This window comes from Sinohyriopsis cumingii, chromosome 14 (assembly GCF_028554795.1).
Source record: "Sinohyriopsis cumingii isolate HCF-2022 chromosome 14, ASM2855479v2, whole genome shotgun sequence".
NCBI lineage: Eukaryota > Metazoa > Mollusca > Bivalvia > Unionida > Unionidae > Sinohyriopsis > Sinohyriopsis cumingii.
In genome coordinates, this window is record NC_142974.1 from 11,069,347 (window position 1) to 11,083,099 (window position 13,753).

Sequence of the window (13,753 nt, forward strand, 5' to 3'; positions counted from 1 at the left end):
CAAATGGGTCCCCGGAATGGACAGAACGGAAACAAAGATAATAACAGTAAGACAGATTAGTACAAATATACTTGTTCCAGTTTGCATTGCTCCCCCTCCCCATGACTTTATCATCCAAAACAATTAGAACCCAACATCATCTCATTAATATCCAGACATACAAATTAACAATTTATGATTACAGCATGTAGTTTGTATTCCTCAATGCTTGTATTTCATATAAACAAGGTCATATGGCATTGAATTTCAAGATGAAACATGGTAAAATTTGTCTTCTTGTAAGTTTGTAAACAAAGAACTAAACCTTTAAAGATGTACAACCATTTTTATTAATGTTAGATCAAACAACTAAACAAGAAAATCAGTAGCATTTCAGGTGTGAAAATTATTTTACATGTGCATTAATACTGAGTCCATGCATAAGAAGAATTAATATCAATGTAAAAACCCAAGTGTGCCTACTCTATATTTAGCTAACTTCATTGCAATATCCAAATTAGCCCTTAAGATGTCCCCAAACTGTGACTAGATTTAAAAAAAAACACCAAAATACCAAAACAAATGACAGTGAACACTGAATGTCAGTTATATTTTTACAGAAATGGCTTACTGTATACCTTGTAGTTGACCTTTTAGGCTTATCACAACAAACATAAGGAAAGAATACTGAAACATCTGTCTTCGTTTTTCTTTTTGCTGGCCTTAATCCAACTCTGTCCTTTATATTTCGATGACATAATGATAAATAATATAACAATGTTGCTTCGATGCAATCCTTAAATATGTCCGGGAAAAATCATGTCTGTAACAAATTTTTTATCTTTAAATATATCAGGGAAAAGTCATGTCTGTAACAAATTCTTTATTTGTAAGCTAATAATTTCAAAGGAATATCACTGTTTTATATGAAAATCATTTTATGCGTTCACTGTGGCAGAAATGTCAGTTTAAATGTAATTCATACCTTATATTGTTACAGATATGCGAGGTATCCATGAACACTGCTGGTCTTAAATGTTCTCTTTTTTTTTCACATTTCACATTTAAGAACCATATATATATTCTATCAATATATACCTTTATAGTGTGTAAAAATATTAAACTGGTTGCTACATTAGGACCATCTGAATTTCTAAAAACAGCTCAAGCAGTAGCACAAAATGGCTTTTTTAATGCCAATTGTGATGTTATATCTACACAAGATTTAAAGATCAATTTCCATTTTAAATAATATCCAATGTTAATCAAATTTTGACATGATATTCTCAGACCAACCACTTTTGGCTGTTCCTTACCTTGATACCAAAATTAGCTAATTGCCGTGCTGCTGCCAGTCCAGAGGCACCTGCACCTATCACAATTACTGGATGCTACAAAGTATAAATAAGACATTTTTTTTAAAAAGCATAAATGGTTTATATTTAATTTATTACACATTTGTGAATTACATGACAATCACTGACAGGTATTACAGAAAGTGTATATCACAAAATGACTCTCGCATGCAGTAACAAACATGTGTATGACATGTCTGACACTGACATGGAATAGTAAATGTATGACGTGACTTATACTGACATGGAGTACAGAATGTATGACACAGACTGATACTGAATGTATGACATTACTGACACTGACATGGAATACTGAATGTATGACATTACTGATACTGACATGGAATACTGCATATATGACATTACTGACACTGACATGGAATACTGAATATATGACATTACTGACACTGACATGGAATACTGAATGTATGACATTACTGATACTGACATGGATAACTGAATTTATGACATTACTGACACGGACATGAAATACTGAATGTATGACATTACTGACACTGACATGAAATACTGAATGTATGACATTACTGATACTGACATGGAATACTGAATATATGACATTACTGACACTGACATGGAATACTGAATATATGACATTACTGACACTGATATGAAATACTGAATGTATTAGAGATGCTGCATATCACTGATGGTCTATACCTAGAATAAATCATGGTAGACTTCCATGCTCTTAAGTTTTATATACAGTATTTAAATGACATTTGGCTGAGATGACACAAGAAATGAAAGCAAAGCATAAATTAGTGATTCATCAAGTTACTAACTCACTAATATAAATATAATCACCATTACTAACAAAGGAATCAAAAAAGTAAGTGTTGTATTAGAATCTTATAGACTATGCTTTTAAGTTATGCATTCAAATATTTAGTTGACCATTCTAATGAAACTAAACAAGGGATAATACAAAGCATCAATTAGCAAAGCAGCATGTTAAAAACTCTCTAAAACCAACTCTGTTACAAATGGAGCAAGCAAAGAAGTCAAAGTTGTTTTAACTCATAATGACCTTGAACATGATGAGACATGGTCTTAGCTGGACAAAGTCTCTAAAGGTGACAAAATCACTCAAATCTGGCAGAAATCATTGAAAATAATGTATACAGCCTGCAGAGGAATAATTAATCCACACAATAAATCCAAAAGTAATGTTTGATGTGTCAATCAGAACAAAAATAATAGCTTGGATTGTTGGAGGTTAAACTGTACGATGTTATCCAGTACAGTAGCGAAGCTAAAAACCAACAACACCTGATGGTGTCAAGGGGAAGTAATGGGCAAGAGTTATTGCCCTTTGTCTACTTAACTGGAAAAACATTTTTTTTCATCATCTTTTTAGTAGGGCTAGAGTCTCAAGGTAGCAGGCTAATATTCCTATCATAATGTGATTAGGGAATGTATTTGAAGGTGAAACATAGGAAGGTGCAAGACATAAAGAGGTTTGTACATATCAATGAACACATGCAAAAAATATTTCCAAACCTGTTATAATCCAATTGACAGGAAGAGTTTTTTTTTTTACACCACAAGAAAAGAACTAGATGTAATGTAAGAATATAAGCTATTCATCCAGTTTTGTTTTGAAAACCCGTATTCAAATTACTGAAAGACTATGTATTATACTGGCTGTCACTATTGCAGTGTGGCATGCATGCATGCATATATATGTTGTTGTTGTGAGGTTTTGTTGTTGTTGTAGGGTTTAATGCCATTTTTCAGCACCCGACAGGCTATACATGGCCGCCAGTATTAATGGTGGAGGAAGAACCAGGGAAAACCCCAGAAAGAACCACCGACCCAGGAGAAGCTTATAGATATATATGCACACACACAAACTCACTGTTTTCTTCAAGTTAGGTTGATGTTGAAAAATTATTTTGCAATCTTGTAATAAAAATCAGTTAATGAGTACTCCCTTAATATAACACTCTATAGCAGCCACTGCATATAACACCTCATAGTAAGACCACCATAAGATGAAGTTCATTATACACATATAATTTGATCAAGAAATGGGATTCATGATCATACCCTCCATTTAACAGAAATTGTTATGATGAAGGGTCTTACTGTGCAGGACTCATGTACTGTCTATTCTTTATCTGAACTATAACAAACTCAAATCATATTCTCTTTATTTAAATTATTTCCCATGTCTTACAAAACATAAAAATACAATTACACAACTCATTATTTTTGTTCCAGTTGTACCCTTAACATGTACCTGAATGTCAGGGATTGTGGGAATAAAGGCTGGCTTGCTTGGAACTGAGATTAGTCCGCAGTTGATGAAACCTTTTCGTGTCAAGAACCACAGGATTCTGTCTAGGTTTTCTAAGCACCAAATACGTGTGATTCCACGACAGATCAGGTATGGCACACACAGCTCCTTTGTTACCCATTCCTGGAATAGTATAACTAGTTTGTAGAATCACATATACTACCGCTCTTGTGACGTTATGTACAACACACACAAGCATGATGTAGCAAACATTTGAAAATAAATCAAGTCATGCATATAAACAACCTCAAGCATCCCAGACTAGTCCAGTTCAAATGTCTCAGTGCATCCTTGGGAAAGACACTTACCTCCAAATTCCTCAGCCTTGATATAGCTAACAAGGTGCTAAAAGTACCATTAAAACACAACCCCCAACAATGTTGAGTCATGCTTACAAGATTTTCATCAAAATATTTTAAAATATGAAAACCAGTTTTGGCAAATGCTGTAATAGCTTGAAAATTTAATCAGCTCATCTACCTACCAACACAATCCTACCCAATTTATTTTGCACAAATCGTGTGCTTTGTGATAAATAATGCTAATAAATGTTTGTCTCGAAAGAGTCTACATCATCTGTGTAAAACTGGAAAAGATGCCGTCAAATTTGTTTGAATTCTGTTGAATAGTTTTCAAGCTGAAATCTTTTCGAGCTTTTATCCTTAGTTACTGATGGAGGATACAAATCTGAAAGCCTTTCATGTTGGCATGCTGTCAAATCTGGTCAAATTATGCCGGTGTTTTAGATAAAGTTGTTTAAAGCCTTCTTAAAAACATGTGGTAATGGTAGCCTATTAAGGATGGATCACCAAGATTTGTACAAATCTTGAAATTATTTCACGCCACAATATTTTCAGTCGATACAAGTAAAAATCTGTTGAGAGATTTTTTAATTTCAGCAAAAAGCAGGTGAAGGTGTAATAAAAACAAAGCTCTAATCAGGGATGTACCTGACTACTACTGATTGTGATCAATAACCAAACATATATAGAAGCTGAGTCTGTTAGAAGACACTGATCCCAAACATACAATTTTGAAAAAGCCAATAAAGCATGCACTTTAGGTCAAAGCTGCATAAACCAACCAGTAACACTCCCTGAAAAATTGACCTAACAGCACAGCTCAAAGTTATGACACAAAAAATGTAGGTTATAGTGATCTATTTTTGGTGTGATGATTTAGAACTCAGCATAATGGGTCCACAGACAAAGTTATGACACATAAAATGTAGGTTATAGAGATCTATTTTTGGTGTGATGATTTAGTACTCAGCATAATGGGTCCACAGACAAAGTTATGACACAAAAAATGTAGGTTATAGAGATCTATTTTTGGTGTGATGATTTAGTACTCAGCATAATGGGTCCACAGACAAAGTTATGACACATAAAATGTAGGTTATAGAGATCTATTTTTGGTGTGATGATTTAGTACTCAGCATAATGGGTCCACAGACAAAGTTACGACACATAAAATGTAGGTTATAGAGATCTATTTTTGGTGTGATGATTTAGTACTCAGCATAATGGGTCCACAGACAAAGTTACGACACATAAAATGTAGGTTATAGAGATCTATTTTTGGTGTGATGATTTAGTACTCAGCATAATGGGTCCACAGACAAAGTTATGACACAAAAAATGTAGGTTATAGTGATCTATTTTTGGTGTGATGATTTAGTACTCAGCATAATGGGTCCACAGACAAAGTTTCAGGACTGTACACTGAATAATGGATGCTTCATATGCTCCAAGGTAACATAAGTCTCTGAAGTGTAAATTTACCTCGGAAGTTGGATTCATACAGTGAACTACAAGACCCTACAAAGTATAGTGCCTGAAAAAAAAATAACCTTAAGCCAAGGATGCATGAAGAGAAAGGGATGTAGTTGGGCAAATAAGTGGGCAGGTGAGATTAACACTAGATCCCCATTTAAACAGATCATATAAAATTAGGTTTTGTCCTAGAAACAGCTATCAAAAACTTGGTTTTAAAGCAACACGAATGAGCATTTCAAAACACTGATCTGGTACTGAAAACATTAAACAAAAGCTTTAATTTGAACTTCTGTTTTCACAATAAATTGTATTAAAAATAAGAATGGCTGTATTTTTTTAAACTTTAAAATGCCTTGTCAATGCTTCTCAGAACAGATATGTGAAAGTGAAGTGGACAGATCTCACAAATATAATACAAATTTTAACATCCTGAAAGTTGTTATAAATCTTAAATTTTCTGACCAATTTAAAAAAACACATTTAAACTGGGTGAAAGAGTTCTGAATAATGTCACATGCATGCTATTCTGCACACACAGGTTAAATACTGTTGTGGGTTTGGGGCATTTCTCAACACACTACAAGCCTTATATGGCAGCCAGTTTAAGTGGTGGAGGAAGAATCCAAGAAGATATATTGGCAAGCTTTCTCACATACTAACATGGCTGAGTCTAAGACTCAAACCCAGATGGACAGAGGTGAGATGGCAGTGATTGATAAAGGCCAGTGCTTAAGACAAGTCTCACCTCCCCCCAGCCCCTTTATCAGTTAAATCAAATGCATTCTTCCTTCATACAAGCAATAAACAAAACCTTAGGCACAAACTGTAATCTAATGTGCAGACAGTCAAAATTAAACACAGACTTTCAGCTCCAACTTTACTCCATTAATTACAAATAATCAGTAAAACTGGGTAACAACGCACTGAATAAAGTCAGCATATGCTATTTAACAAACAGATCTGATATTTAAACGCACTGCTCCTTCCTACAAGCAATAAATACGACCTTAAAAAAAAAACAATCTTAAGCCTGTGATCTAGAAAGCACAAACGTTCGATGCAAACTTTAACCACAAAACTTCAAGCAATCCCTGATATGCATAGCTACTTCATATATACCATAATCAAAACTGTAAACACAAACTTTAACCTGTCTACATCTGCCAAAGTCAACAGGGTCATAGTACCATATTTCATGTAATGTGTACAGGGGAACTAGAAAGATACAATTACTTCCTCATATAGCATTCAGTTGACCTATTTATGGAAACCAAAAACTGATGGAATACCTTGATATTGAGATTCCACAGGGTGGCTATGATATTACGTATTGCAAGGTAGATTTGTGGTAATTTAGCAAAGTCAGGGAATTCGTCATCTTCGTCTTCTGTCATGACATCTGGTGGGTGAGCCATTGCCCGTCTTGGCTCGTCAGGGAAATCAAATGGCTGAAGGTATTGGGCGACCTCTGGAAAAGTACAAAGAGAAAAGACATTAAAACTCATTGTCCTGCTTGATACAGTAGCTCCCAAATATAATTGTTTATAAGTCAGTTCCAACTGCAAATATCATAGACCCTTATCGATCATCACACGATACGCTGGCGGATCAAAGTCTATCTTATTACTGATTACTCCTAATAAGTTGCACAGATCCAGATCTGCTGGTACATTATACAACAGCAGACCTGGGCTTGTGCCATTTGCAGATGGATTGGACCTATACATCAGTATTTATAGCAAGTTTCCTGGTGAATGAGCAATGTATGGCCTCTTGACTCATAAGATGATGTCAGAACAGATGAAATCGCTCAATGAAACCGCTCAATTGCACTGGGTTTTAAATACAAGATGAATATATATTAAATTTACCTTTCAAGAAGCTAAAAACTGAAACAAGATCACTGTCTGATACAATTATGGAAATGCAGAAAAGGCATGACAGAAAGTAGTACTTGTACAAATTTAAAACTTAAGTAGATACAAAAAAATGAAAACAAGAGATACAAGTGAATTTTATCTTGTTCATGTGATTTATGTAACTGCAGTATACAATATAATTCATCATACTTCCTTTATAGCATGTTTTTTTATATCAACTAAATGGACATTTTTAAATCTTGCAAAGGCAGGCCACCTAGTAATCAATAATTAAAAATATGTCAAGCAATAATAGAACTGTGATGTTAATGAGCCAAGCAAATAAAAAGGTAATAATCAGTTTTGGTCCATTTGATGCACATAAACCTGATCAACATGACAAGATATACTGCAGTATTCAACGATTTTCGTGGAGGACCAAAAAACAAATTTAAATCCCCTACAAAAAATGAGCTACGTAGGATGATGCCCCCCCCCCCATTTTCTTATAGTGTTTCATTCCTACAGATTAACACAGCTACTAGTATTTGATTAATCAAAGTCATGACTGTAATCTGATAATTAAATATTAGCCTTTACATGTGTTTGTTTTATTTTTTATTTTAACCTTTTGAAACAAGAATTATAAATCATTTTATGTTTTTTGCAAGGATGCTTCTTCTTTCCATTGCCATCAGTTTCCATTACACGAAGATTTATTGGATGAATTTAAACCTTTGACCAATCAGAATACTCTTTATGAGAGTCATGTGCTTACTTATATATGGAACGAATACATTACAAGGGTCACTGCAAAATGGGACCAAACAGACCATTTTTTTAAAAAACAGTTCGAGATGATTTTAAAAAAACGGACTATAGCAAGAAAAATCAGATTCAAGTCAGGAGAAAATTGGAATTCTGCTTTAAAATGGAGAAAATTCATGGCTAAGTAATGCAATCTCTAGTCCAAGTTTCCTCTGATCTTTCCCACCCCATTTTAGATATTTTGAGATTAATGATGGGAAGTGGTATCTGAACCCATGTCAGGTTGTGCTCTCCTGCCTCTGAAGTAATCTTTAAGAAATTATAATCTGTATTAATACCAGTATTGTTTTGCTTCAACAGACTCATAGAGTTCAAAAGATCCAGTTGCAGTTTCACTAAATTTCTCAAATTTTATTTTCAGCAAGTCAATATTTCAAATTTTATTTTCAAGAAATCAATATTTCAAATTTTATTTTCAACTAATCAATATTTCAAATTATCTTTGACTATTAATAAGGTAATCGGTAAATAACTGGACTTGAAAGTTTTTCTACCAATTTTAATGAATGTAACCCACTCTAGTTTAGTCATTATTGTTTTTTTTGATTTGATAAGTATTCTTTCTTCTTCAGAAAACTGAATATATTTATCCCAAGTATGAGTGGAATCCTCAAATTTGTCAAAATTCTAATGTTTGACACTTTTTAGAAGGGTGCACATGACTTTTTCAAATTCCTGCAAAAATTAAATGATGCTAACCATACCATGAGAATGGTATTTAAGAATCTCAATCTGAGGAATAAATTCGAAATCTTTAGTGAAACTAGGATCGAGATTAAATACTCGAAGCAGATTGCTTGTTTTTTCTGACCAAGATAAATAATACCATTTTAAAATCATTTTCTATGTACTTACCAATGACCCCTTTGGGGTGCATCTGAAGATCTATGTCTGATGGGGTCAGGCCAACACCATCAGGGTAGTATCCTGTTAGGTAGGGCCCTGATATGGAATTCCTGAAGAGGGGTGGTACAACAATGAGACTGGGAAACAAGGAATCCCTTGTCCACTCTACCCTCTGTAAAAACATGATGATGATGAAACCAATGAAAAAAAAATATTTTCATAGAAATAACTCTTAAGTACATATTACCTGGAAGTAGGTTTAAGAATCTCCAAGTTATCAATAGTACATGTTATCTGGGAACAGTAATTGTTGTCATTTATTGTTCGTATTTTCTGATTACATATCATATGGACACAATATTTAATAAGCATTAACTTATATAAGAAAAACAAAATCAGAAAAAGATAATTTTCTCTATCATCAATGCATAATAAATTATGTCCAATAAACATAGCCATTGTATTTTTTCTCTTTTTAAATGGTAATAAAAAATACTCGTTTTTAAGCTCATGATTTAGCTCTTCAAAATTATTCCTCAATTCTGGAATTTATGTCACCCAGAGGAAGCAAGCACTTGACCTAAATTATGAAATTAAATTATTCTGAAAAAAGACTTTATTCAGTTATGATTCAGTTATAAATTATAAATAACAGAAAACTTTACATTTTATAACTGGTTATACATTAAACATGTTCGTAGAGAGATATTTTATAAAACGAAGAAACAAATTTGATAGAGTACTTAATAACTTACACAGTCCTCTGGATTTTCACATGCTTCATCTTTGGATAAGAACTGCAAGAATTAACCGGAATGATATAACTGTCAATATCCTTCATTGTTTAGTAACAAAATGACTGTTGTTGTTTTTTTTGTTGAGGTACAAACATATTTTGTCATAAAAGTTTGACTGAACAATGCCTCGTATAACACTCTTAATTTACAATATTATAAAACGTATTTCTCACAGCCATGAAATTTGGTAATTTTGTACAAAAACCCAAGGAATTTTAATTTTCATTAAATACATCTTAAGAGCATGTCGGACACAAACACCTAATTCGATTCTTATAGTCCTTATTGTTAATAATTGACCGAATTACTACATTTTTGTGGCAAAACTGGCAAAGCAGGCTTACATCTTGTAAATTGATATCCAACAAAAACTTTAAAGGATAAAAATGATATGACACACTTTTTGAAACAACAAATCTTTGTAAGTGACCACTATAAAAATCTCGCTGAGATCTCCACATCTGCATCCAGTAGTACATATGCAGTGACAGAGATAAGATTTTTAGGTTCAGGTCTACTAATATCTTTGGTGCCCCAGGTGGCAAAGTGATTTAAAGCACTCATCTTGACCAATCACTCACCTATGTCCGCATGGGTTCAAGTCTCAGGCTTGGTCAATGTCGGTATGCGAGAAAGCCTACCATCAGCTCCCCATGGGCTGGTGGTTATTACCAGGGTTTTCCTGGGTTCCTTTTCCACCAGTTATACTGACTGCCATGTATAGCCCATCTTGCACCGAGAAATGTCATTACACCATCAAACAACATGTAAAATTTACCCACATGCATGATACTTCAGAAAAATTCAGTTAGTAATTTTCCATTGTATTCAGTAATTATTTTCAGCAAACAAATGATCTTCATTATTTTAAATATGGCATTTAATACATCACCAAAAACAGGCTCGTTCCATAGAGCAAAAATAACAAATTACCTGCAACACAAAACTAAATGTTACTTTCACAATAATTAGTAGCATTACTGATACCATATGCAGAATGAATTTCAATGCAAATTGTAAGGGCAGCAATGTTGCAGTGTTAGGTAGGTTCCAAGTCAATATAAAATATTCAAACATTTTTGTTTCTCAAAACACCATTCAAAGTCACTGCAAATGCTTAGATAAAATTGACACTGTATGTCCTTCTTCCTTTTGAATGGGATATATATGGCAAATGTTTATGTGAAAGGTGTGCATGTCAGCGATTGGAAGGGAAGTGACTACTGAAACCCATTCCTCCTCTTTTAAACTTTAATATTTGTCACATTTGAAAAACCAAGAAATCTCTTAAGGTGTTAATTAAATTGCCAGTAAAATATTTTACCAATTATAAATGTAAAATGTTTCTTTGACCAAAGTGTCATTGTACTCCAAGGCAGAAAGAGATCCATCCATAATAATAAAAGGCATGAACAAAGGATGAATGGATGGGTGGATAGACAAAGGTAGCCACTTTCAAGGTGAGACAATTAAGACGCCAGATTTCTCAACTACTTAAAATAATAAACAAACAAACTATATCATATCTAAATTTTCTGACCTAATAAAAAATAACATGAATATGAAGAAATGGAAGGAAAGCAGTCTGATAAACGGTAGCACTTCATTGTGAAGCATATAAACAGCAAATGTTGTGAATGCTAACTAAAATACAATATAAGTTTCAATGTTTTAGACTCTGACAAAATAAAATAAAATCCCAAATTTAATATTTCAAGTTCACCTTCTAGAATTTAGTTCCAAAATTTTTTGTTCACATTATATTAAAAAGACCAAAAAATCATGTGAGTAAATGAACAAACTTCAAAGGCGTAAAACTGAGTGCTCAAAATATGTGTAGACCAACTTTGCTTTTCATGGTGCTCCCACAGACAAAGCTTTCCACAAAAGTTTTTGTCATCTTTGTGTCTCGTCCAAGCTGCCTCCATTTCTTGCACTTTTTACACTGCAACCAGTAGCCAAGGAGTTGGTCAGACATGTAGTTCTTGATGCTCGCATCAGTCTTGCCATAGAGACTCCAAATTCTCTTCCACTCTATGTATTCTTGATAGCCCTCTTTGTGGCTACAAATGGATACAAAGTATTAATTCAATCTATGTATTCCAGACAGCCCTCCTTCTGGCTACAAATTAATATAAAGTATTATTTCAATCTATGTATTCCTGATAGCCCTCCTTCTGGCTACAAATTGATATAAAGTATTAATTTAATCTATGTATTCATGATAGCCCTCTTTGTTACCAAAAGGACATAAGCTGATACAAAGCATTAAATCATTGTATATACTATCTTATTTGCTCACTTATAAGTCAAGTCCAACTGAAATCTGCACAATGTGACTGCAGATCAGGGTCTATGTTTGAAGCTGAAATCATCTTACAAGCAGTTATCATTTTTTTATAAGGTGATGCATTATACACATAACAGAAATACCAGCATACAAGGATAAAACCTGGGAATATATCTGTAATGTACCAAAGGTTTAATTGAAAAAAGGAACTAATGTAAGAGACTGCTTCTGTTTCTTGTTGTCCAGCAAAGATTTTAATTGTTTTCTGTTAAATTGCTTGCTATATATAGTCAAACCTGTCTACACCAGCCACCCATGAGAAAAGACAACAGTGGCCTTTGTAGATGGTTGACCAGTGAAGGCAGGTTAAATTATCCAGTTAGGTTCATGACAAATTTATGTAACATGAACAGAATAGCATTAGCATTATTAGTAGTAGTATCAAAATCAATATTATTTCACATCTATTATTATTATTATTATTATCAGTAGAAGTATGCTACCAAGATACATGAATTTAGTTTAGTGCTCAAAACATCAGATAGTCTGACACACGGGGTCCCTCTAGTTTTCGATCAGGCCCATCCTGTATTTGTGTTTTGTATGCATAATGTTCTTAACTAAGGTCTAACAATTAGTCAAATTACCTATATGAAGATATACAAATCCCCCAATGACAAGCGGCCACCCAGTCTTTACAACCAGAATCCCTTGGCACCAAGGAGTGTGTTCAAAAGTACCCCTAAACAATGGCCACCTCTCTAAGGCAACCAGCAGCCAACATGTTAGTGCAAAAATGTAAAATTTAATATTTTATTATTAATATGTGCCCAGAACCAATATTTAATTAAAGTAAACTAAGTAATCTGATTATCTTTCCCGATGTCTGTTTCTGGCTGACATGTTTTCGTTACCGAAATTTAGTGCTGGCTAAAGTACATTTACCACCAAGGCTACTATTATATCATTAAAACACAAAATTACAGGAAATGGGGTCAGCAATGTTTTAACAGAGCTTTGGGCCTCACACATCAGATTTTTTTAAAATGATGATAATGGTTGGACGTAATTGTCAAGATCACAACATGGTCAGCATAGACTAAATATAGATTTCATGGATCAGCACACAGAAATTAACCATGAACAAAACAGGGTATCAGAAAAAGACTGAAAAATCATGTGACAGTACGTGTAACACTTCCTTTATAAACAAGGCATTTTGTTTACTCTACAAAAGTTTTGTCTGTATAATTAAGTTGCAGTACTGTACAATTAGCAACATAGGAATAAATCATTACAAAAGAGTAACATGTCACATAAACAGAGAAATTGTAGCACTGGGAAAATGGAGTAGATGGAAAGAGAAATATTTTAAGTACAAAAAAAAGATTTAAATAACATTTTCACGTGGTTTTGTAATTTACATTCCAACAATACTCCACTCACATTTCACGGCTAAGAATAAGAACTATTAATTTGTTACCTTGAAATAACTCTGTTCTTAAGACAAGAAGAATATTTTAATAATTAATGCTACTTTTAGAAAAAATATTAACTGCTTTAAGTTATAAGCAGCTTTCTTGCTATATAAATATACATACACATCTAAAAAAATACAGAACCCCCCCCATGAAAAGCCATCTGTCTCTTATATGGCCACTTTAACTGTGCAGAAGTGGTGGCCCTATAAAAGGGGGACCA

The 13,753-nt window shown here is 33.5% G+C and overlaps 1 protein-coding gene across 1 annotated transcript in view; it reads right to left on the bottom strand.

The window, feature by feature from the left end:
• The window catches only part of LOC149783241 (lysine-specific histone demethylase 2-like), an 86,815-nt gene that overhangs the window by 54,678 nt on the left and 18,384 nt on the right, over positions 1-13,753 (bottom strand). The window contains exons 5-10 of the mRNA XM_089931447.1: positions 11,609-11,825; positions 9,721-9,762; positions 8,975-9,137; positions 6,722-6,900; positions 3,598-3,777; positions 1,296-1,370 (exon numbers count right to left, since the gene is read on the bottom strand). Coding sequence (XP_089787573.1) covers positions 1,296-1,370; positions 3,598-3,777; positions 6,722-6,900; positions 8,975-9,137; positions 9,721-9,762; positions 11,609-11,825 — 856 coding nt within the window. The remainder of the gene's footprint in view (positions 1-1,295; positions 1,371-3,597; positions 3,778-6,721; positions 6,901-8,974; positions 9,138-9,720; positions 9,763-11,608; positions 11,826-13,753) is intronic.